Source organism: Spodoptera frugiperda, chromosome 3, assembly GCF_023101765.2.
Source record: "Spodoptera frugiperda isolate SF20-4 chromosome 3, AGI-APGP_CSIRO_Sfru_2.0, whole genome shotgun sequence".
NCBI classification, from domain to species: Eukaryota; Metazoa; Arthropoda; class Insecta; order Lepidoptera; family Noctuidae; genus Spodoptera; species Spodoptera frugiperda.
In genome coordinates, this window is record NC_064214.1 from 4,606,311 (window position 1) to 4,633,364 (window position 27,054).

The window sequence follows — 27,054 nt, forward strand, 5'->3', positions numbered from 1 at the left end:
CCGTCGCAACGGGGTGCACAACCCTTCATCGCGGCTTAATTCTATAATTGAGGGTTAAATCTCTGGCAGACGGGCAGACTCATTATCACACTATATTTATATCTTAGTAGTTAATCGTGCACGGTACACCCAGGGAGTCTTATCTTGATGGCATTTTGTATATTGCACTTATAAAATATTGTACAAGATTTTTCTCAATGTTTTTACAAGAGTTGCAGATGCCGAACTCATTTAACGATTTTATACAGCCATCGTTTTCAAAATAATGATGAAATTAAAAAGTTTCTTACATGATCCGTAAGTTACACAAGTCATATGTGGTTTAATTTTCAAGTCGTCAAGAGATTCGTCGATATTATATATTTTTTTTAATTTTCGGCATCGTAGAACGTAGCTTATATACCACACATTCTTGTAAGTGGTACTCCACACATACCAAAACATTTTATTATTGTAAGTATACCTACCTATATATATACCTATTTCCATACTGTATGTAGTCTATGACTAGCTAGCTAGACTTATCCCACATAGTTTCAGGAAAAAAGGAGTCTATATATCTCTGCAGCCTGTATCTGTAGACACATTGTATAAAAGCGCTCTGTAGCGACGGAAAAACACGTTTGAATTTATATTATTATAGTAACGATTCTCAATAATAGCCCCTGCTTACCCGTTAGTGGATTTAATTGATTGACTTTATGTGTTAGAGGTAATTTTTATCTGTTGATTGTCTCTAAAACATAAAAAATCCTAATAAATATATTTACAGTATGCTCTCATTGGGTTTATGAGGCAAGTTCATAAAAAAATCTAAACAGCATCAGTAACAAAACAACGACGAAATTTCAATAAAGAAAAAAAATATCTTAGAAAAAAAATCAAAACACGTAAAAAATCGTGGTACATAACAAATCGAACACATCAAAAAGCAACAATCGCAATAATCTCTATTTTAATCGAACGAGCCGGGCGCGAACGAATTATACGTTTATACTTGTAATTTCAATCACAAAATTAATTCAGTCGTCGCCCGCCTTAAATAAGTGCTGGGGCCGCCCAATCGATAAGTTGAGGCAGGTTGGGCGGGCGGGCGTTTGAGGTAAATAACGTTTTGGGCGGCGACCCATTGGTCCGCCGTAACGTGGGCGGGAGCTGGCAGGGGCGTGGTGTGATTGGTCCGTGCTCGCCGTGCTCAGGGAGGACAGTCTCGTGCATACTGCTGACGTGTGCGGTGTGCTGCACCGTGCGGTCATGTTGTGATTTGTGACAGCGGGACTAATCAGGTATGTCAATTTAAAAAAAAAAAATTCTTACACATTTTCTTTTTAATATTCAAATATTTTAAAAATATATTTGTTTCATAAATCTATTATTATACAATCACACGGTAAATGTTGGTGACAGTTTTTGTGCAAAATCCATTTTGTTAAAAGTTTAACAACATGCTACGGAGTTTCGTAGCGCGTAGCGTTGTTGCTACGGATCGTAGCTAGCCGTTACGTAAATCTTTTAAATCTGTTCAAAACTTCAAATTAATTAAATAAATGGTAATTAATTATTATTTAGTTACTGTATTGGTTCTACTCAATGTGTTGTATTTATACTTGTTGCTGTAAGTCACGGAGACATAAACTCCTTGTTCAATTAATATGAAAAAACGCTTACAAAAATGTGTTTTATTTTATTGCAATTTTCTATTACCCGTCACGAAAAAAGAACTATTCATGATGACTTTCTTAGACCCTTTTGTAACGTGTACTCCTCAAAATAATGAATCCATATTCATGAACGTCTGTGAACGATATTATTTTATTAATAGTGGGTTTTTCGTACTTATATTATAAATGGGAAAGTTGGTGCGTTGTTTGTGTCTGTTACACAAAACGGCTAAAGGAATTGAGATGATATTACGAAGAAGGAACAAGGACGACAGTGGATTTTTATCCCATGGGAGTTACGTATGAAGCCGTTGAAGCCACAGAAGCTAGCCAGGTCATTAACCCTGAGTCCTGACTAGCTTTTTTTTTAAATTGGGTCCGACGGCTTAGCCTTCTCTCCGAGACGTGGCGGTTACACGTTTCCACGCTCCTAGGTTAATTACTAATGATAATTTTGACTCGAAAGATGTACATAGTAAGACTTTTTGCTAGATACAGGTATCGAATTCGCGTCACTTAATAGTACAGCCTATCATCTAGTTTGACAGTGTAGTCTCTGCAGTGCAGTGCAGAATTATAGTTATTTAATGTTTAAATAAACTACCCAAAAACTAAAATAACTAAAATATTGTAATCACTCTCGAGAATTAGATAAACTATTAAAGATTTAAACATTAATTTAAATAACAAAACATTAATAACTGTCCTAAAACCAAATCACAATTTTATATATTTCTTAATTTTCAAATGTAATTTTGTATTATGAATAATTTCTATGACAGACTTGTTAATTTAAAAAAGAAGATTTATTGTTATTTATTTGGTTTTTCCAGAAAATCCTTCATTATAATGTATTCAGCGATAGTACTCGGTGATATAAGATATGACCTGTAATTTGTCAATCGGTTACAAAATAATATTTTAGAAGCCCATAAATTAGTTCGGCATTGCTTCTCTGATTGTCATGCAAAAGATGCTTCTAAAGTAATGTAATGTAGAATTTGAGACTCATTGAATAAACCGATGAAGGCAAACTTAAAAAAAAATCAGTGACTTCTCCCGCCTTTGGTGACGCGAGAGGGAGTGTCAGACTCTTACTAAAAACCAACGCGCTTTTAGTAAGAGTCTGACTTACTCTGACGTCTGACTACTTCTGTTCTTCGGCCTCGGTAACCCGTTAGATAATCCACAGCAACTGGACTTATAACAATTATTTTAAATCGATGGATTATCGATTTCAATTACCGTGCTTGATTGCCTGCTTGCCTCTTTGTTTCGACCGTGATTAATGCTCATTCTGTCTCCTTGTTGACAATGAAAAGGATTTTGGATGGCTGGATAATTAAAATCATATTGATATTTGAACGCATTACTTTTATGAAACCTGATAATTCTTTTTTGCCATGTACGTTATTATTAAAAGTTAAAAGGTTATTAAGGTTTCAAAGAAAGAAGAATTTGACACATTTAGAAAGAGCTCCGGACGAAGCTGTGGCAGGCTGCAAGTGACATGTGCTTCTTACCGTTTTTAAGGACTATGTTGATTTTCCGACTACACATCAAATATTTTGTATATTAATTAATATTAAACGGTTTTCTTTAGCTTAAATTGATTGTTTATATGGGTAAAAATTAATAATTGGGATTGAACTCCCTTCCTTACGTCCGATCGATGTGATATTTGGTATACATACATAAGATTAAGAATCTTGATGATCATACAATATAAGTCAATTAACACTTTAAACGCCACGGGGGTCATCGGCGGCCGACGTTAACGGAGGATTTGCCTTCAACAGTTTTCTATTAGCAGTTAAAGGCATACAATATAAGACAATTAAAACCGTTAAACATAAAACAATGTTTTTGAGTTACTTTACTATATTGAATTGCAAAAGTCGTGACCCAAAAACACACTTCTACATGTATAGAAACGGCAAAACAAACATGAAATCCTACCACATCTCAGTCAAAAGTCATTGCTTCCGTAGATTACATTTGGAACAACACAGATAAGCGGAAGATTTAATTTTTGTCCCTCCTTAAATATACATGGGAGTGTTACATTGTTTAAACAGGGGAGGCGATGGCCCCTGGGACCCTATAATTGAAAGACAAACAGGGGATGGACCGATTCGCGACGAATTCATTATTTCTACATTAAGTTGATACCGGTTTCGAGTTGACGTCATACAGATTATGTTTCTTAGATAATCATTGCAGGAATTTGTTCCGCGGTTACAATAGATGCGAATTAAGGATTAGTTTGTGTAATTTTAAACGTTTTATGTAATTATTGGACACATTAGAATTCTTTTTATACATATTATCTAAAATTACAGTTTTAAATACTATAAAAATAGGAGCCGACCAGTACCGGGGGAGCATGGTTCAAAGTACTGGTGGTTCGCGCTACAGAGACAGAAATCTCCTCACAATATATGCCGTTCAAGGAGAACTGCCTTCTGTATCAGGTCCTTGACTGATACAGACTTATCTATATTATATAGGTATTTTATATAAATTAAAACTACAAGCGAATAATACTTAAGAAGTATTATTCATCAACAACTTAATACCTAATTAATTTGCGTTTTTCCTTGAGTACTACAATCTAAATAAGTATTACAATCTAGATATTACTTAGTTCTGCCTCGTTGGCCGAGTGGTTGCAAGTGCGACTGCCGGGCAAGGGGTTCGGGTCCGAAGTATTGCTGGGCTTTTTCGGTTTTTCGAAAATTTCTCAGTAGTAGCACGGAGTCTGGAAATATGCCTGGTATATGGCAATAGGCTCACCACCTATTGCATGGGACTTCGCAACGTAAATTGTGAAAAGTTGGTGTACATTGTACAGTGGCATCATGTGCCATAATGTGCACTTCTGCCTACCCCTTCGAGGATAAAAGACGTGATGATTTAATAAAAAAAATACTTACTTAGTCTGTACATCATCTAATTTTGTTTATAGGAACCGTATTGAGAGCGAATTCTCATCGCCTTTCCAATTCCAGTACGACCGCGTTCCCGCCAAATAAGAAACAATTGTCATTTTGACATTTAACTTTTAAAATGGCGGCGTCTTCATCTAACTTTCTTTATGAGTTTTCCTTGAGGAGTGTTTCGTAAATTGTGTTTATAAAGCTGTTTTCATTGTCAATTCGTTTGATAGGACAAGTAGTCTGAAGTGGATTTATCAGTTTATCAATTCAATTGGTTGGCGAGGACAAATTGGTTTGTACTGCGTCGGTGTTCGTAGATTTACAATTCTGTGATTTGAGTAAAGAAGATTATGAGCGCAATATTACTTTATTATTAACAAAACATTGGACATGCGTCAGTGACTTATCTATATACGTTACAGAACGCAAAATCTCACTTTATTGTTACAACTTATTAGATTCGCTTTTCCATAAAAACTTTAAAACAAATCACTATAATGCATCCAGAGTACAATATTTATACAGTAATATGTCCCAACTATGGGCCCTTTTGGGCGTTGCAAACTCATATTTGATGCGTGTTTCACATATTTTAAAATTAAATATTTACTTATCGGCTTACTCACGTAACTATTTGACGAGGAACTCGACTAATTTCAAGTCATACTAGATAGCATAATAATTAATTTAGTATGTCTCATGAAAGTTATTACAAAACTAGCTTTTGCCCGCGACTTCGTTCGCGTGGAATAGTGACTTCCGGCAAATTTTTGGTTTTAACCACATAGTTCCCGATCTCGCGGGATCTCTTCAAAAATGAGATGTGGAAGATATGAACTCTTCAAAAATCAACATAATGAGCTCTGCGTTTGAATTTAATAGATGTATACTCACTTAGGGCATTGAAAAAATAGTTTAAAAACGGACTTAAACTAACTTAAAACTAAAGAAAGCTACGAATTACGAATTTATAACAATTAAAAAAGAAATAAATAAAAAACAGGTAATTAATAAACAAGAGAAAATAAATAAAAAGGCCCTTATTACTTATGCATAAGTCTCCGGACTTGGATGTAACGAAGTTAATATTAGGGGGGGAACTTAATAAAAAGTGGGCATCGTTTCTACCAAACAATTTCCATCAAATCAGGACTACAGATGTCATTTCGACGGCACAAGTGATTCAATTACTTGTATAAATAAATTCCGAGACAATTTACATGTTGATGCCCCTTGTTCACGAACAAGGGATGCTTGCTTAAACATTCTCGTTATTTTACGATAAGTTCGTTTTTTAATGACGAATTGTTTAGATTTAGTTTAACTTAACTTTTATGACAATGTTTTGTCGTGTAATTTTACTGTTCACTACAGACAAAGAGCTTGAGATTAAAAACCTATATATAATTCTCTTATTACAATTGTTAATGTTTATGTAATGGTTAGTATTTTGCATGTTTCTTTAGTTTATTCTAGTGTTTTTATTAAATTTTGTAACAACAGATAAATTAAGTCAAATATTTAGATATGTTAAAAGTTAGAAGCACGTTAGTCCTATATTTAGTCCATTAAATGCTTAAACTAACCCTAAAACAGTAGGTATTTAAAATTAAATATCTCGATTAAAACGACTGTTTAAATTTCAACAAATTAATTCAGCAAATTAACAATGGATGGCGGATTAGTTACGAATTCAATTGTGCGAAAAATTTGCGCAGAGGAGCGCGACCGGTGTGTCAACAGTCTACATTGTGCAAACGTTTGGGAGGCGGAGTGAACGCGGGCAGTTTAGAACCTTATATACATCTGTAGAGGGATAAAACTCACTCGTAGTTAATTTAAAAAATTACAGGTATATTATAAGAGTTATCTTTTGTACTGAACGAATAACAAAAGCTGCTGTGATGATGCGAAATTATAGACATAATAACTATCGAAAAGAACTTAAATAGTGACACTGGATTACAAATCTAAAACAATTTTCCCATTCATATATAAAAGTATAAATAACACAGAGGAGATATTTAACAGAGGAGATTGAATAAAAATGTTGGGAACCATCTAAACTCTAAGCAAACGTTGGAACATCCATCATGGAGGTACAAAGGCGTGCCTCGGAGGCTACAGCTCAAAGCGCTGATTAAATATGAATCGACGAATTAACTCCGTGTTCTTGCCAGTCGACTCAATTAAGCGAACAAAGTAACAAAGTAAATAACGAAGCCGAATTAATTTTGTACGAAACCTTTTGAATCTGAAGCGAATTGTTTAAACTATGTTCTGTCTATTGTCTGAAAATGTATTATGTATTGAGTTTGAGAGGCTGTCTCGCGATTTTGTAACGTAATTACATGTAAATAACTATTAATTTGCGTTGTGATTGTGTTGTTTAGTGATTATGTGTCCATACATGGGGTTGTTTTGGTGTTATTTTTCATATTTTAAAAAAGAAACGTTTCTCGTTTCGTTATGTTTATAGGTATCGGGTATAATTACGTTAGTTATAAATATAACAGATTTCTTTTATTGAGCTAACCAAATGAACTTTCTGAAATGTAAACATAATCTAATTTCAAAGACACTTCGATTTAAAATCTACCTACATCAAGAGACCATGACATAATATTATTTTGACTTTTACAAAACGGAACATTTCGTCACGTGTCATAAAAAAAATCGCGCCCCTCGACATCGCTGGGTAACGAACCTGGACCCGTAACAATGGCGGACAAGCGACGGCTTTCTTTACAAAGATTAAACAGTATTTTTCTATACTAAATCCAATCTCAAAGGAACTACTGCGAAGCTATCGTGCTCTGGGGCTCTGTAGAGCAGTGTAGGGTGACTAGAAAGAAATAGATTTATGAACATTATAATTACATATTTGTTGGATTGAAAGAAAGAAAGAAAAAATATTATATTAGGCACCGGCCGCGATGCACAAAACACACACAAATAAATAAATACAGTACTAACAACAAAAATAGTTTTATGAAGAACAACAATAAAAAATACTCCAATGTATGATTGGTTTCTTACAAATTAAAAATAAAACAACACGTTGATCGATCTTAATGAATTTCCAATCAGTTTCGTATCTACAGTTACTTTTCAATGAAACAGACAATCTGTTTGGAATTTTCCAACCAAATTATTTACTTCAGTTTTAATTTGATTAGGTACTTATAGGTCCTCTCTAAGTAATTAATTTAGTGTCCTATTTTCTAGGCAATAAGATAATGTTTAGAATAAAACATAACATATTTTCAACACTAATGACATGACGTACTCTAGAATTCTAGAAAGTAATTTAATTATATTAACATTTTTTTATTTATTATTTAATTTGATTTTGTATCGATTCAAGTCTGGGTAAAATGGATATGTTCAGGGTCACCCTACTGTCCCCTGTACTTGACATAGAGCCCCCTTTGGTTACGGATTATCCGAGAAAGTGCACAACATGTTGTCAATGTGGCGATCGTTGTGCCACAAGCGGGTATTGTCCGGGATTTGTGCGTTGCCAATTTATTTGGACACCCGATGATCGGCGGTTGAGTGTCACTATTTGTTGGGAGCTCTCAAAATACCTTTATATTGTACGTATTTATTGGATTTATTTTTCAAATAGTCCAGTTTGTATTTAGGGTTGTACGGTTGAGTTTAAAGGGACTTACTTTGGAGGATGCGTTATTTAGGGATGTCTGATCTGTAATACAAGACTAGATACAAAGAAGCAGCAATTAATATTGGTTTGTAATAACAAATTCCTTTCTAATTTTGGAAATGTTTGATGAAAACTTGTGAAATGAATTCGATTTATCGAATTAACCTTAGGGAAATATGAAATAAAATATGGAGCCGTATTTACATAATAGTGAAACGTATATTGCCCACAGACAAAGCAATAAAAAACAGCCATAGATTGCAATTAATAGACAAGACAGTAATTAGTAATGCGTTCATATTTCATAAATTTTTGTTACTTAATGCATTTATTCAAAATACTTTAATAAATCCATTCTTGAAATAATAACAGCAATGAATGTTTTAATCCAATCAAACAAACGTTCGTAACACATTGGTGAGCCGTGAAGGCATTAGAGTAATGCCGACAACCATGGCGAAAGAACAGATTCCTTCCAAAAACGATTAGTTCCGTTACAAGTGTACACATGTGCTCATCCCCTTGCATCCCCGGGGATGGCCCCCGTATATCACCGATATCAACACCATATGGCCCCCATAAGGGATGTATAATTACAAGTGTATTTTATAAAAAGCATTGTCCGCGAATCAAGTTTATTGTAGACAGTTGAACCGTGAAATGTAAAAAAATTATTAATATTGCATAATATTATGTAATCTGCTTGAGAGCCAAGATGGGCGTTTAAGGATTATATTTTTATTTTTCAAGAGGCTGATTTGTTTACTTGTCTTGTTTCTTTTTTCTTTTTTGTGTTACATTTAGTGTGAACCTCAAGTAAAGAAAATATATTTTTAACATTGTCTACATTTAGTTATGTTAATTCGGTGTTTCTTTAATTTTGCTGAGGTATAATACCCTTTTTAAGTCTGTTAGTAAAATAATAAGACTTATAAAAAAAATACATTCATTTTAGTGAGTGGAATTTGTATAGTCTTAGAGACTAGAGACCATCAAAATATATATGCTCAATATTCATTAACAAAAACCAAACTCCATTACTATACATTGTGGACAAAAATATGTTTATATCTAATCAAATAATCTATTCACAAAATCACCACAGAAACAATAAAAGTGGAACGTCCTTACAAAAGCGAACATATGCGATCATTACATTAACGCTACTTCGTTTAGCTTAATCAATTATTTTGGCGGCTTGGCCCATGCAACGGCCCACTGTGCAGGGGTGACACAAAATTGACTAATCACACCCTATAATGATCCCGCCGGTATGTCACTTGACAACCCTATTTTGATTCCCGACTTTAGACAAGTTTTAAGTGGTCATATTTATCATTTTAAAAGCGGTGACATGTTTTGATACAGTTGTTATGTTTGCAAAGGGACGATTGAATGTAGGTCAACTTTGTATTGTTTTTTTTTTACTGGATTTGCTAGATTTTGTTTTTTTTTTATAATGATCTTTATTTGTTTGAGAATCTGTGAGCAGGTTTGTATGTATAGTAGCTTTGATTACACGTTTTTTTTTTGGTTATGGTATGATTATTTTTTTTATGTCTATAATGTGAAGTTTTTTTTTATTTTGCTTTAAGTGTGAAATTAACAATTTTATTTAAATAACATAATTTAGGTATACTTATTTTTTCTAATATATTGTAACTGTATCAGTAAAATAACCTTATACGAACAAAGAATCTGCGTAAAAACAAAAATATTGAAATGAGGGTTTCGGAAAGGGGCGGCACCACATTATCGCACCCCTCAATACGGCCAATTGATATTCGATACACTAAATTCACACGCAAACTGCCTATTTGTATACAAAACGATCACTTTTGTCCCAAATTTATTCGAATACATCGCACTGTGCAGTTTTATTGTGCGGCAACAGTAAATGAAGTCGTTTTATTGGTTATTTGTTATATTAATGGGACAAAATGACGTTTCGACGTGATTTTTGGGATATTATTGTGTTTTATGACCCGAAAATGTTCGGGAATTGTATTTGTGGAACGGGAAATGTATTTAATGTTGTAAATTATGTTATTTTCATTAATAATGAACATTAACGGTACATCATTATGATTGTGTTCTTTGATTAGATTATTATTTAAGCGTCAAAGGCGACTACGTGAAATGTAAATTATAATTTTGTCTATACTGAACTAGCTTCTAATACGCGCAATCTCCTTTTTTCGTAGGATTTTCGAGCAATCCTTGGATAAAAAGTATCTTATATCCGTCAACTGCTTCTAAATTGCCTCTTCTTACTTACTTTTCAGCTAACGGCGCATTCCAATAAACTACCGATCGGTAAATTTGCTTACGAGCCGTAGAATTTTGACATAAGCTCCATACAAAATGTGTCAAAATTCTACGTCTACCGATCCGTAGTTTTTGAGTAATTTGGCCGTTTTTATTAGGTTATATTAGTGTAATTCAACATTACTTTCTTTTATACATGTAAAATGTATAATAATGATATAGTTTCTGTTTGCGGCTTCACCCGCATTCCCGTTGGATAAAAATATCCAATCACCCAAGTCAATTCCCTGTCTTCATACTTCATCAAAATCGTAGTTTCAGCGTGATTGACGGACAAACCTCCCAACAAACGATGTTATGTGTGATCTATAAGATCTTCTAGTGATGTCACAAATATTGAGAAACTACTTTTTCACAGAATGGAAGCTACAAACTTGGCACTCTCGCCGCGGGAGACTCTCAAATCAAGATCCGAACACAAAACTTTGCAATTAAGTGGGAAACCTAATCAGGTAACTAACTTTTAATTATATGTAGTATCATTCAATTAGTTTTAAAATAGATTCACGGATTAACTGGTTTAGTTTTTATACAAAATCTTTATTAAGAATTATGATAAAGTTTACGCACCTCGTCATTTATAAACAAATTCTTCTAAAAACTATAGTATTTATTTTTAAAGGTATGTTATGAGTGCTTATTTGCAGCGTTATTTAAAATCAGGCCAGTCATAAAAAAAAACAACAAATTCTAACTTTAAATTAAGACTCTTTCTCCGGTGTACATTGTATAGTGGCGTGCCGTAATGTGCACCTCTGCGTACCCATTCGGGGATAATACGAATTCGATAGAAAGAGTATTTATATGTCACGTCGCATATAAATACTCTTTCTATCGAATTCACAATTATAAATCTTAATGCTATTTATCCAAAAACAGTCTTTCTAAAATGCAAATCTCTTTCAGGTCGGTACAGTCCTACTATACGGGGTACCGATAGTGTCCCTGGTGATCGAAGGGAACGAGCGGCTGTGTCTGGCCCAGATATCGAACACGTTACTAAAGCAGTTCTCGTACAATGAGATACACAATCGGCGCGTGGCCCTGGGCATCACTTGTGTACAGTGTACTCCTGTGCAGCTGGAGATTCTGAGGAGAGCTGGTGCCATGCCCGTGTCTTCACGACGGTGCGGTAAGTTGTATTTCGTTTATCTAAACTAAGAATATCTCTGTGTCGTACGCTAATATGTAGTCAGTCGCATTGAACTGGGGATTGGTGACTACAATCTGGCAATAAGTACGGACGTATTCTTCTTGCTACATTTTTATTTAAATTCAGGCATCTAGATGGATTCGCGACAACACATGACATCACAACAGCCTATAAGTGGCCACTGTTGACCAAAGGCCTTCACACGAAGAAGGTTTCAGTGTTAACCACCACGCTTGCTCAATGTGACACAAAATGTTTGTGTGACAAAAGACCTTAGCTCAGCAGTGAGTACTTATAGGCTAATGGTGGAAATATAATCACATTTATTTTAATTCTAATTTAATCAATTAAATTCAGCCACATTATCAATTATTTTTATTAATATTATTCGAGTGTGTATGTCCTAAACTTATAAGAACCACTTTTCCAGTAAACAATACATGACATTTTAATGTTCTCTTCTTCTTGTCGTGTCAAGACCAATATTTAAATTGACAATCAATTTATCGTAGGTATGATAACGAGGAGGGAAGCGGAGCGACTTTGTAAATCATTTCTTGGAGATAACGCCCCGCCTAGACTACCGGACGACTTCGCATTCGCTGTGCATCACGAGTGTGCTTGGGGCTGCCGTGGCGCATTCCTACCGGCCAGGTAAATTGTTATAATATTATTAGACACGTTTTATTTCTATGGAATCAAGTAAATTAAGAATTGTGCACTTGTATGATACTATACGAGCACGTATGTGCACTATATACGAGTAAGAACTTCTGTAATATTTTTTATTTTATCATCACAACATTGATCTAAGTACGCATTACTTCATTACTGAATTTGTTGCTTGCAACGACTACGATTATCATTACAAACAGACATCGCTTCGGCATGTTATGCACGAGTTTTTCTAGGTTATTGGTATTGGTAAACCACAAAATCTGCATACAAATAACCCTGTATTTTCGTACCTATAATACCTATAATTTTCTTCAGTGAAGCAATATGTAAATTATTAAGGGAGAAACATTTTACTTACTAGGTACAATTCATCTCGAGCGAAATGCATCAAATGTGCATACTGTGGCCTCTTCTTCTCTCCGAACAAGTTCATATTCCATTCCCACCGAGTTGGGCCCGGCGACAAGTACATCCAGCCTGACGCAGCCAACTTCAACTCTTGGAGACGGCACATGAAGCTCAGTGGTACACCTCCCGAAGAAGTGGTTCACGCTTGGGAAGACGTAAAGGCTATGTTCAATGGGGGAACGAGAAAAAGAATGCTGTCGGCTGCTAGGTAAGAGCGAGATCGATATGTTTTTCTTGGTTCTACTTTTTAACAGACTTGTTGCGTGTGTGCTTTTTTAATTTGTAATAGGTCTGGGTCCTCTCTCAACAACAATTAAAGGATGTCATTAAAAATCTAATTAACGCCTTGTTAACTTGTTATGAAATAATTGTGTTATTTCACGCAAACGTTCGTACAAAATATTATAGAAAATATTTGTAACTATTATAAATGGCCAGCAAGAAACATCCCGATTATAAAATTGGAATAAATAACGAGTAAATTAAAACTTCATACATGAGTATCCTACGATACAAAAATCGATGAAAATAGTTCAGCCTTAAATTGTGCTTCAGAAGAGTGCCTTTCCGCAGGCCTGAGTCGGAGGGCAGCAGTGAGGCCAAGAGACCGGCGGCCAGTCCTCCCAGTGCGCACGCGCCTGTGCCTCGCCTGGCAGACTACGTGTGGGGAGCTAGACTGCCACTGCCTTACGCCATACCCTGGCTCAAACCCACTTTATGGACTCCTGGTAAGTATTTTATAGACTGGTACAAATAACAATCAACTTATTGCTTTTCTAGAGTTGTGCGCTGTTGTGTGCTAGGCTTGGCTTGGGACAAACATCATTGTTTGGTTTTGATCTAATGGGGGTAATGGTTGAAATAGCAACACGCGGGCTGGAGGATAAACAAAGATGTCTTATAGCACATGAAAAAAGTTAAATTTTTTAGTAATAGTAATAAATGGCACGGCAAATGGCATTATTTAGATATCCGGAGCTACGGACTACCTAGCGGGTTTATCGGAGAAGTCATTGGATGATTTTCCCCCCTCAAAAAAAGAAATGGGATTTTTTTGATCTCATGGTTATTATAACTATGTGCTTTAAAAATGAGTTCACGTGACATTAAAACGATCGTGTTAAATTCTTCCGTTCCACGTGGTACTCTTCTTAGTAAAACATTGTTACCACAGGTGCTCTCACAGCATTGAGCAGTGTGAACTCGATAGAAGAGCCCCGCGCGTTCCGTCCAGTGAGGGGACATCGGCTGGAGTCGCCGCAGCTCTCCCCTGTCATGTCTCCGCCACGGTCACCGAACAGGTGAGGTTACATTCGAACCTAGTTGATAGACTTTTCATTCAAGTATGTGACGGTAATAATTAAGGATACCGAGATGGTAGTTAAAGTTTGCTGTTTCTTTTTTCAAAGCTTAAACGCAAAGAAGAATAAAAATGTTAATAATGGAATAATAATTACATTAGCTTGGTATAGAATTTGTTAATATGTCGGTTCATATCTGACGTAAAATACGTCGAGTGCATCATCGGTCGTTCTAACGTATCATCGGTTAAGTGTGAACGGTCAAGTGTTTTTCTACACATTTGTCTGTTCTGGCGTTACGCGACCGATGATACGCGACGTATGTTCCGTCAGATAGGAATGAACCGACCCTTACGGTCAATTTCAATAACCTATCTGTCTATACATTTGCCTATTAGAGATAGAATTTTAACACATTTTGCTTATGTCAAAATTCTATGTCTAGTAGGCAAATTCACAAATAGATAGGTTATTGAAATTGGTCATTAAAATCGAACACGAGAAATGTTTTAGTAAAGACATCGACAAATATAATTCCGTCAATTTTCTATTTTTAAATTAATAATTTTAAATTTTAAATATGGAACGTGTGTAGGTCGCCAGTACTGTCGTCGCCACTAAGGTCGTCGCACACTAGATCGCCGCTGCGCTCCCCCCCGCCGTCGTCTCCGGCGCGGTCACCAAAGAGTGACAGAGATAGCGATGAGAGCGTCGACATCGAGACTACTGAGGAAGACCAGCCCAGAGACGTGGTGAGTTATTATTTTATATTATCTTCTTCAGCCTGTATTTTTAACACTTTCCAAAAAAAATTGTCGATGTTATAGGTTTTTTCTTATTTAACACCAACCTCTGAAACAAAGGTCATTTTGACCATGTTAGTGTTCTTTTTAACCGCTTTTCTTCTGTGAAGTCGTTTATTTTTTTTTCTGAAAAAGTATTTTTATTTAAAAATGGAATGTTTGAATGCAAAAAAAATTTGGAAAGTGATAAAAAAGTCAGGCGGTATTTATTGTGTCAACAGCAAAGGAGTGGTACTTTTTGCCAGAGTCTGTGTTTCCTCAAGGGTGTCAAACAGGTGTCTTAAGTCTTCAGTGAATAGGTTGCCGCCTAATCACTTACCATCAGCCGAAGAACGTCGATCCATTAGGTACTAATAAAAATAATTAGATCTCCGATCCTCCATACATTTCTAGTCCAACGAATGGCTTCATTTGCCCCTCGTAGGTATGTCCCTATTAGTTAATAATACCGTTTAAATAATGAAAAGCTTATTATTACTATAAAATTCAGTTTCAATAAAAAAGACAGTCTTTTGAACTCATAAAGTTTACATTATATAATAATACTAGCTGCCCCGGCAAACTTCGTACCGCCTCAAACATTATTTTCTCACTTTTTAAACCTTCCCTGGCCTTTACAAATAATTTAAGATCAAAGTTTGCTAAATCAGTCCATCTGTTCCCAAGTTTTAGCGAGATAAACGAACAGCAATTAATTTTTATATATAAGATAGCGATACTCCTACCAAAGGGGGTAAAGTACCACAAAAAGACCACTAAGTACTCGGTAAAATAAGTCGAATCCTTTTATATCTTACGTAAACGTTTCTCAAAGATGCAATTTAATAGATAGTATTGAGTGAATCGTGTTATCCACTCGAGTTGGATTTCTCTGAGCTCGACTGAACGGAGAGTTGGATCCAATTTAAAAAGTTGGAAGAGGAAAATTTTTCCAATCACCTTCGCTGTAACTCTGTAATCGTTGCGATTAGTTTTTTGTTCACCTATTTAGACTTTCAAGGTACTTTCTGTTGGGTTTTGTAAGGGACTTGTGACGTAGTATTAGAGTTGGTATGGTAAAATAGACTTTAAAACTGAGGCAAATGACTCGAAATTGAAATTTACTATTTGCAATTTAAATGTCTCATTTACGCTTTATTGCATAAAAATCTAATTAAATTCTTAGCGCCTGTTTCGCCACCTTTATAAAAATGCCCGATAAACTTATGTGACAGATACAGGATAGTACATACAAATTTCGGCACTGTTGATCATGCACACGATCGGCACGCTTGCAACAGTGCCGAAATATCGGAAACTCATAAAAACTAATAAACATGGTAAATATCCCGTTTTCAGTTTTGATCATACCAATTAAGTTCTTAATTTAAAGATACATAGTGGCTGCATACATGCATTTGCTTGTAAAGTTCTCTAATGAGCTACAATAAATAATATTTTAACTGTTAAGCTAACTGCTTAAAAACAAAAAACGCTAAAATCAAAGAAACTTAGTGTAATTAATGCATTGATTAATTATTCACCTTCAAAGATAAGCCATTTAATTTCAAGTGGTGTCCGTCACTCTCCCAATGGACTCCACTTGCCGCCATTTTACCAAAATGGCTGCCCATTCGGGGCTTTTGCACGTCGTAAACTCTGTAATTACTGGCGGGACGAATTCAAATGAACTTCATTTCGGTTTTAAATAAGAGAAAATGTTTAATTTAGTCGCGATCGGCTTCCAGGACCAATTAATTGGGGATTTGCGTTTTAGTGTTCGCGTTCGTTCAAAACGTGTTTTCCAATTTTTTCTTTTTCATGTTGAGTATTGAATAAGCTTCGGTGCTTTGGTTTGTTGGTGTAATTAGTGTGTAGCTTAGCTACTTTCTGTTTTCTACGAAACTTGGATTAATTGGTGTTGTATCTAAATGTAAATTATAGGTATGAATACGTATGAAAATTCATATTGTACTTTCTCTTTCGTCTTAAATTAAGGATGAAGATATGAAAAAGTAAAGTGCTAGACGTTAAGTAACAAATCTTGATGAAGATTTTGTTCTGATAATAAATTACTAACGGCTGGGTTAAGTCTTTGAGTACGGCGGTAAGACATTCTGTACTGCATGAATATTCATATTTTCAACTAAAGATATACTAACATAAAACCTTACAGATCTTTATTTACAAGACTACTTACTTTAGCTTTAAAGTTTAATTGAAAACGTTTGTGACAATCATCCTTGAATTAAAATGTATTGATTAAACACTAGAATGATGTAACACGGTCTCCTTGAGTCTCTTAGCTATGATAAGTTATTTACCAGTGTTGAATGGGTATTACGATGTAAATAAAAGAGCTGTTGCCTCTAATGATTGACGTAAACGTTAGTAATTAACGCGGCTCGAGAACCCTACGGTTAATCCCTTCAAAGGACACGTTAGGGCTGGTAAACAGGAATGTTCTCTCTTAGACACAACGATATTTTGTCTTCAAGTAAGTAAGTAAGGAATTAAGGGTCTCAAGAAAATGAACGCTTGAATTCATGTCGAATTTCTTCTCGTGTTCTACTGCACATAAAGCTGACACGAATGCAATTTTGATTGTCTTGTGTATACTGTTGCAGAAACATTTTGATAAAGAATTATTAATTGCTTTAATAGTCATTCATCATCATTATCAGCCGTAAGACGTCCACTCTTGAAAAGCTTCCCCCTTAGTCCTCCACGTAGAACGACAATCCGCCACCTGCATACACTGGCTCCCCGCGACTCTGACGATATGGTCGGTCCACTATGTCTCGATGTATGGTGTTAATAGTCTTTAGATGAGTTATAATCAGCTTTTACCCAGTGACAGGACAAACAAATCATTCACAAACAAACTAATCACGATCACGGATCATCGAATTCATTTCGCTAATTGTCAAAGGAGCCTGGAGCTATACTCGTACTACCTTTATATCTACATGTCCATATCAGAACAATTAATATAGATTGCCGAAACAGACCCAGGATTAAAATGTAATCGGATCTAGGTACCGACTAGTCTAGATGGAAATCGGCTTAGTGTTAACGCCGCGGGCCGCGCTTATTGGATCGATCCATTGTCCGGACATAAGGACTCTTTGTCCATTGCAGATGGATTAAGTATTGCATGGCCAGGTGAGGGATTGCGCATCAAGGATTGAATATCATTTGATTGATTGTTAAGAGAGGCTTGGTTTGTATAGGGTGCTTCTTTTTGTAATTACTGCTAGCAAACTATTATTTAAAGCTTTAATAGGTAACTGGTTAATTTGTTACAGAAAGTTTAAGAAAAAGTGATAAAAGAATAGGTGCATTTGAAGCTATATAGTTTGTTGCTGATGTTTTTTTGAACACTTTATTTAACTAAAAGAGACAAATGCCTAATAACAAAACCGAAAACATCGTTGTGAATGAAGATGAGAGAACAGTAATCTTAAAATAAAAAATTAAAATCTTTGTCACTGTAAATAAAGTTACTACCTTAATGTTAAAAACATTAAAACAAACAACTTTGTTAATATAACACCATTAAATATTAAATAACACGAGAATATAAACAATATATTCCGATTAAAACCTCTTAACTTTAGTGGCAACCCTTGGGCACGTGCGCTGTTCAAATTAGGGCGCGTTCACAAACAGATACTCGACACTGCGATAAACGCCAATACTGTGAGGCCTTGTCGACAACTTATTGAATTAAAATGTTACAGCCCTATCTGTTTAATTAATTATTAGTCGACGATTTAAAAGGTCGTGGCATTACGTAATGAGTTTCATCTCTTTAAGAATTTAATTGCTGTTATGATAATTTGACTGTTTCTGTCGTCTGTAGGAATCTACGCTGATATGTTAAGAAGATTTTTTTATATTTTCACACTTCACACTAATTCTATAAATGTGGAAGTTTATTTGATTGGATGGTTGTCCGTCAATCACGCTGAAACTACTTTGAACAGATTGTGATGAAATTTGGTTTAAAGACAGAGTATGACTTTTTATCCCATGGGAATGTGGTCAAAGCCGCTGGCAGAAGCTAATTTCTTATAAAGATTAACTTGTCAACAATAACTTGTATTTAATTTGAAACTAAATGAATTGTAATTGTTAGTCTGATTTTGAATACCTACTACTGCTACTCGGTGTAAGTTAAGTCCTGACGGACAGAGAAAACAAGACAATTGAAGTAAAGGCACAATCTCTAGTTTTCTATTTAGCCCTCACCGTGGTAATCACAAACACACGAATAACCTAAACTCGTACACCAAAAAGACGAATGGCCGTAATCCTCGGGGCGAACATTAAAGAAAGAAAAAAATCTCAGTTCGGTACAAACACATAAATACTTTTGTACCGTTAGTGAGAGTTCGGTAACCGGATCACGTCCCTAATAGATACTTCAGGAGGATTGTACGAAGCGATTCAATTGTTGTACTTGATGTTCGTATAAATCACTCCGTGTACCGACGCCATTTTGTTTTAGGCACGTAGACATTATTTTGGGGTTTTGTGATGCGTTACGAGTACGTACGTGAGTCGGAGTGAATTTTACGTAGACTTAGCTTTTTGATTGGTTGCGATTCGAATTTCTTGTTGATGCTTTTCTTTTTGAACGTAAGTTTAAACGGTTGTTAATGTAATTTTGTTGCATTTATGAGTTTTCTGATTTGACGTCTTAAGTATTTAGATTTATAATAATCATGCTTTTGTTTTAATGAAGATGAACGGAGTTTATTATAACAATAGATTTGAGAGATTTGTTCAGCAAGTTAGCAGAGTAACACACCACACCATGATTAAAATTAGTTAAAGTATAAAATCATCTTCTTTAATTAAATTTAATTATTAAATATTTACAATCATGTATGTGCAGTCGCACAATGACGTTGCTCGCAGTTGAATTAGACTTTATAAACAATTGATTGTACGCAATGCAACAGTGTCGCCCCTAGGGATCCCGGGTCCCGCGTCCCGCGTCCCGGACTCTAGTCCCGCGGGACAGTGACGTATCCCAGTTAATTACACGCTTCACACGCTGACGTCACAACAATGACGTCGTTTGCTATTAATTGTGTTTGAACTTGGATACAATGTTGCTTGTTACCTAATCAAAAATTAATTTTACTGGTTGTGGCGTTACTTGGTGTTTGTCTGTTTATAATGGATTGATTGGACAGAAAATAAAGTGAAATCATGCTGCGTTAAGAGTTTAAAGATCAGCTTGTGTCTTCTTTGGTCTAAAGGGTGTCTTAGTGCGGCCCAAATTTCTTACCAGATCGTCCCCCTATCCCATGAAATATCCGTATCTGCGGACTACCAGCGGGTTTACCAGGGCTCCGGCTCGAAAAGTCGGAGTAGGAACGGGGTGGTTTTTAGTCAGTAAGAGTCTGAAACTCCCTCTCGCCTCACCCAAGGCGAGAGAAGTAATTGGATAATTTTTACCCCTCAAAAAAAAAATTTTGTAGTTATTGGAATCGTGTTTGGTGCATCGCATCGATCGATCTCCTCACATAATTGCATCTCTGGTGTCAAAGTCATATGTCCTCATCAAAAGTCCATGACGGTCTACTACTGGACTATGAACCTCCTTTAGGAGGTTATGAGGAGTTTGACATAATCTCCACGCTTGGAATGTTGGTTGGAAATCGCAGTTTAATTGGTAGGTTCGTAGGTACGTACGTAGGTGGTATGGCAAGTCTACCAGATACCTTAACTCCCTAGTTTCTATCAAACATAGATCCTACACCCGCGGAAAGAATAGAGGTAGTTAATTCTAAGCAGAAAATGAAGCATTGCTATTTATTTTCTCTGCAGTTCTAAAATCTAGGCTGTGACCTTAATACCGTTCTGCCTTTACAAAGCGAATACAGTTGCAATGTTAGTTCTTCCAGCGTTCACCAGATGGCGCCACGGTTTTGTATTATAGTGACGAGCTACCGAGCTGTTTAAATATTACAATTGTTTGAGCTTTTTGTAACAGATACAAAGCGTAGTGGTTCATTGTCTAGTAAGTTACAAAGGTGTTGCAACGTTAGAGGAATTAAAAAAATATCCAGTGAATCAGCCTGATTTTGGAAGTAGATAATTAGGTATATCGAGATTTATTACGGCGATGCGACGACATTTCCGCCGGCCGAAAAGAACTATACGCAAAATTTCATAATTGTTCAAAATCAATATTTTGTTCGACTCGGGAAAGAATCTGAAGTATAAATGTGTGGATAGAATTTATTTAAAACATGTTAGTTAGTGATCATAAATCATTGAAAAATATTATTATAACCTACGTTAGCAAATAATAAAAACGCTCTTTCCCAAATACGTAAATTAATACAAAAAAGCATAGAAAACGAAAATTAATTCGATAACGATCTCTATAAACACTTCACTAGTGTCATAACATATTTCTTTTCTGTAAACAACAGACACTTACAATAAATTACTTAGTTTAAACAACAGCACATTTCTTTTATTAAACAAAAACCAATAATAAGTACATTATTAATTCATTGAGCGGACAGACAGAAACGATCAAATTATTTTATGTGTATACATTAATGACAAAGAGATTGTTATCGGAACTATATTAAAAGTTGGACAGTTTTGTTCGATAACGCTTTTTTATGAGAATTAAAAGGTTTAGAACAAAAGTATGTATTTTATAAGTACTTATTGATGTTGGTTATCTAATAATAACTGATATTGTCTTGAATCTAATGTCTAGTCTTTTTTAAAATTTCGGAGTTCCAGGGCTCCGGCTCAAAAAGCAGGAGTAGGAACGGGGTGGTTTTTAGTCAGTAAGAGTCTGACGAAAGAAAAGTCATTGGATGATTGCCCCCCTTAAAAAATATCTTTGGCAGTAAATGATCACTGCCACACTTAGAGTCATTTAGTGGTTACTTACTTAACCCAGTCCTTAGCAATGTTTTCGGAACAAAATCGTTACTTACTAAGGAATAGTTTAAGTAATCATCAGTTCCCATGGTCTAATTAGTACGTAGGTCAGCTAAAATTCGTATTTCCTCTTCTGGTAGTCACATTTGTGACTAATAGCCTGGTAACCAGATTTATGAGACAACTAACTAAGTTAGGTAAATAAAGTAGCCTTCTACTATTTCTTTAAATCAAACTTTATTTATTTTATATTGCATTCAATTACCAATAAAACTAACTAGATTATCTGTGCCATTATTTAAATGTCGTTGTGACATTTCGACATATTTTTTTTTATTTACCTCATTTGGGATTTGGCATTTTGGCCCGCGGGCCGCCCGTTTTTATTGGTTGCGTCGTGTGCGGAACATTAATTTTGTTGTTTGCTTGTGCCGCTAAAATGTATGCCCCCCGTCTTTTGTTAGACGTGACGTCATTATTTTTTTGTAAATGGCTCTTTTTTTTGCTTCTCGCCACAATGTTAGAGTGAACAGTAGTAACTAGTAGATGTTTTTGAATGAAGTGAGATTACTTAGATTAAAATTGATCGTGAAAATAAGAAACTTTAACTATTGGTTAAAATAAGTTGGGGTCTTATTATTCGAGATCTAGCTTGTTTCTTTTTAAACAACGTTGCCCAACACTAGGATTTTGTCTTATATTGTGAATGCGTTTACCTACAAACATACAAGTTCACATACATATGACACCTGGATCTGAAACAACAATTTGTGGATCACACAAAAAGTTGTTTCTGTAATCGAGCTTGCTACACGTTGCACAGCAGCCTGTTACCCAGCCACCGCGCCAACCGTACACTTAAAAACTACAAACAAAATAAACGACAAAAAGATATAATCTCTATAATTTCGATAATAAAGCTCAATACAGCTTAAATACCCCACTAAACTAAACAAAATATAACAATAATTACCCGTATCTAGAACGAAGTAGTTTTTGGAATCGTAACTAACAAATAGAAGGTTAAATTCAAGGTAGTTATTGTCACACGACACATGGAAGTATGTTAATCGAAGTACAATATATTATTTAACGTAATAACACAAGCGGAGCCACGTAACGTAAATAATTATATGGAACTGGCCATGAATAGTTTATTAGGAAGTGCACAGACTACGTGCTGTTCAGACTGGACGAGTTCAAACATAAAAATAGCTTAACATCCTTGTTTGTAAACCCTGAACGCGTTAGTAAAGGAATTAATGTCAAACTAACTTTTTACCAAGAAGGAAGGAAGGCAAAATTAAAAATTCATACTACTATTGAGATAAAGAAAACGGAAATCCCAATCATAATTTCTCCGACCTATGAATGGATGCCGAGATCCCTTGCTCGGTAGTCCGCTTATGATTAATCGACCGACAAGACACCGAAACAGTCCTATAACGAGTTCAATTCCTTCAGCAGAGTTGAAAGAATAAAAATTCGATTTTAATTACGTAGCCAACGTAGGTGTTTGTAGTAGCTACGGCGTAGCATTTCGTAGACACACTTTCGTTCGTTTACACGTTTGTAAGAGGACGCACTGGACAGAAACCGCTGGAAGCAGACCATCCACTCCAGATGCAACCCTGGTACTGACCACGATCCTCAGACATGAGTGAACAACCTGAGAGATACGGTATTATATATGCCTAAACTTAAGCCGATAAAGGTTGTATTAGGTACAAGATACATATTACTGTTAAATTGTAGACCACACTGTACACTATGGATGCATTAATCTTTAGCTACCGACGTGGTTTTTTTGTCATACTAGTACCGACGTAGGGCCTGAGAGGCCGCATAGATAACACTGAGTTTTGTAAAAAATATGTATAATAATACATCAAATTATAGGTGAAACTGTTAATTTGTATTTTGATTTGATTTAGGTGCTATTTCAATATTTTACTTTGTTTCAGTACGTTATTGGCAGTTGTAAAAGTTTCTATAGTGTACATATTGTCGCGCGCGCGTTGGCTTTTAAATCAAACAACAATAATTACTGTGAGCTTTGTTCGTAATGTCACTATCTGCTTGCAAAGTGGACAGTGTTGCTCAAACTACTGCGAATTGACCGCACGTGTTACACGTACAATAACTTTTCATATAATAATACTATCTTTCCGCCCGTTACTTTACATGCGTGGTATAGGATGTTATTAAACAAAAATCATCCTTAATAATTATATTATTGGCTTACTCACGTAACTGTTTGACGAGGAGTTCAACTAGTTTCAAGCCACGCTAGTGGCTCATATTCATGAGCAACATTCCGTGAATAGTACTGCGATGATAAAATAGTGCTGTTATATTACATTGCGATACCTTTACACATAGCTTAGCACTGGTAGAAACGGACTCAGTTAAGCTATTCGTGCTACGGATGTGTGCTTTGGATGGCTTCCTACTATCGATATATTGCATACCCGACCTGCGCATTTCTCTCGCACAGCCTAGATCGGCCTAGCATCGGTAGAAACGGCATGGTTTCACAGCTTAGTTATTTCATCTTCGTAAAATAGCTACATAGCACATATCTATAGGAAAAGCACCCGCAATTTAAAGCAAACTGAGTTAAGTTTGACAAACAAATAAAAATCGCAGTAGGTAATGTCACATAACGGTTGTTATTAGTTAAGTGATAGCCACGAAGGGTTGGAGTGGTGTCGTGACCCATCTGATAGAGCCTCTCGTGACGGTAATCGAAATACCGGGCTCCACGAACGATTCTAATACCGGCTATTATTGCCACTGAACTATACGTACGTACTTAATTAAAGTCTTTCATGAAATTACTGATAGTACCTAACTATGATTTTTATAACAATATTAAAATTTTGTGCCTCGTTTGTTGATTTTTTTCTACGTTAAATAAGTTGATAGTAGGCAATCGCCGCCGCTCTTAGACACCCGAAACACCGGAGGCGTTAGGTAGAAGTGCGTTGTCGAGCTTTTACGGGTTAGGAGTTTAAGGGTTGTTCGGGAATCAGCGATTGGGAAGGGGGGTAATTGGGCCTCCGGTAACCTTAGTCACGCAAAGCAATCGTTGCTTCACGTCGGTTTTCCGTGAGGCCGTGATATCGCTATCGATATCACATAATATCTACAACAACGACTTTTTTTCTCAACAGGCATGCACTTGGCCATGCAACAGCGTGCCAACTCCTCGCCCTGATGAGAATTGCTGGAGTGGTCTGGTGCCCAAAGTTGAGAGGGATGAGGACGCAAGGGTCGAACCCTGGAGGCTGCCCGACCTGCGACCCTCACTGCATTATATGCACGACAGAGGTAAGTGTAAGTTATCAGTCATTTTATATTTTATTACTTCCTATTTTTATTTACATATAAAATGTACCTAGAAGCAACGTCACGCCGTATTTCAAATCGATGATATATCTTTGAAAGTATTTGTTTCCGTAAGAAAATAAAAAATACGTGTATATATAATATTTTTAAATAATCTACAAGACGGACATTAAAATATAATTTAGTCATCTACCCTATTAATACAAACAAAGGTAAACTAAACACAAACCATCTTAAAGTCTATATTCAAATAATCAAACAAGCACACTACCTAATGACCTAAATCTTTTCCGTAAATTGAACGCTGCACAATTATCGCGCCATTTCAATGGACTGACAATTAAATGGCGTCCATATTTACTGGTGTACCGTGTACGGGCTGAGGTACTCTAATTGGCAGAACGCAGAACATGGGTGCCGCAATTATATTCGGATTATGTTGCCAGTACCTCGAGACGAGGATCGATATTCTCGCTCATTTAACTTACCTGTTTGTGACGTCACTTCATTTACAACTCCGCGGATTGTAAGCCCCTGTTAATGTTTTTTTTTTTGTTCGAGACTCCTTGCTTATTTGCCGTCTGGAATATTTTCCTTATTTATTTTCGGAAGAATGATTTTTGTGTGCTAATACTTAGTGTGTCTAGTGTATTTATTTATTTAATTGTGGACAGGGTATGTGAGGGCCTATTTAGTCAGTCCGTTTGGACAATAAAAAGTGAGTTACTCTTTTATCGAATAAAAAGTTTTTTTTTTTAAATAACTTTACCCAACATTAGGAGTTTCTTCTGTGTCGTGAGTGCATTTACAAATATACAAGTTTACATAAGCGTCACACCTAGACCAGAAACAACAATTTGTGCATTACAAAACGAGTCGCTCTGTACGGGAATCGAACTCAGTACACATTGCGCGGCAACCGGTTACCCAGCCACCGCACCAACTGTGCAGTCAATATTGTCGTAGTTCTATGCAGTTACAACACATTAAAAATACCTTTAGATTATTATTGTGGGTAAATCGTTAAATAAACACTTCCAATTAAACGATGCGAATAATGCTTCGCTCCCTTATTCCCACTATCATTAAAAATACCTTTAGATTATTTTTATAAGTAAATCATTTATAATGATAATGAACCTTACTTTGGTTATATTAAGATCTTTTTACGTGTGACAAAGATGTTTATAGTGCCGTAAGTTCTTTTTTCTAATACTTAGATTTATTTTCTTTTCAGATAGAGACTGCGTGGCGTGTGTTGCACCCCTACCTCTGTTGCCTCCGCCCGCCCCCGCGCCTCATTAGCTAACAATAACATTCCTATGTAAAAATACATATCCGTAGTATATTTTACTTTATAAATATGTATATCATTATAAAGTAACTGTTATTCCGAGCTGTGTCTCAATTTGCCAAAAAGTCTAGTCATTTTTCTTAAACCAGCTAACTTTTAATTTATTTTGATTATGTGTTCAGTAGTTACATGGCATATTACCAGGCCTCATGAGACAAATTACAAAGCTTTCCATCACTGTCAATTGCTGAGAAAATATGTTTTCTTGTGTGTTTATCGTGGTCTATAACCTGTGTCTATTTACCATATTAATAGGGATTAACCTTAGACAAATGTATACAAAGCAGGCTAATTATCAAGGAATTCAAAATATTCTTGTATTATAATTAAATATATTGTAGTAATTTTTGCTTAAAATGGCTTCTGTACCTACAACATCTTGATACCTTACAATATTTTATCTAAACAACACAATATTATTACGTAATTAGTTTAATATCATGAAGTCAAAGTCAAAGTCAAAGTCAAAATCATTTATTTCAAATAGACCAGGAAGGCACTTTTGAAC

General features: G+C 35.6%; 1 protein-coding gene across 2 annotated transcripts; it reads left to right on the plus strand.

The window, feature by feature from the left end:
• The first annotated feature begins 1,219 nt into the window (after positions 1–1,219).
• Positions 1,220–26,686, plus strand: LOC118274040 (SKI family transcriptional corepressor 2). Of its 2 annotated transcripts, none has more exons than XM_050705616.1 (10): positions 1,220–1,286; positions 10,954–11,047; positions 11,502–11,727; positions 12,261–12,402; positions 12,788–13,042; positions 13,390–13,562; positions 14,009–14,135; positions 14,731–14,887; positions 25,018–25,174; positions 26,430–26,686. In XM_050705616.1, the coding sequence occupies exons 2-10, from the start codon at positions 10,955–10,957 to the stop codon at positions 26,495–26,497; spliced, it is 1,398 nt and encodes a 465-aa protein (XP_050561573.1). In that variant the 5' UTR covers positions 1,220–1,286; position 10,954; the 3' UTR covers positions 26,498–26,686. The 2 variants fall into 2 exon arrangements, with proteins under 2 accessions (XP_050561573.1, XP_050561579.1); XM_050705622.1 differs by having other exon boundaries at positions 13,408–13,562.
• Positions 26,687–27,054: the final 368 nt, after the last annotated feature.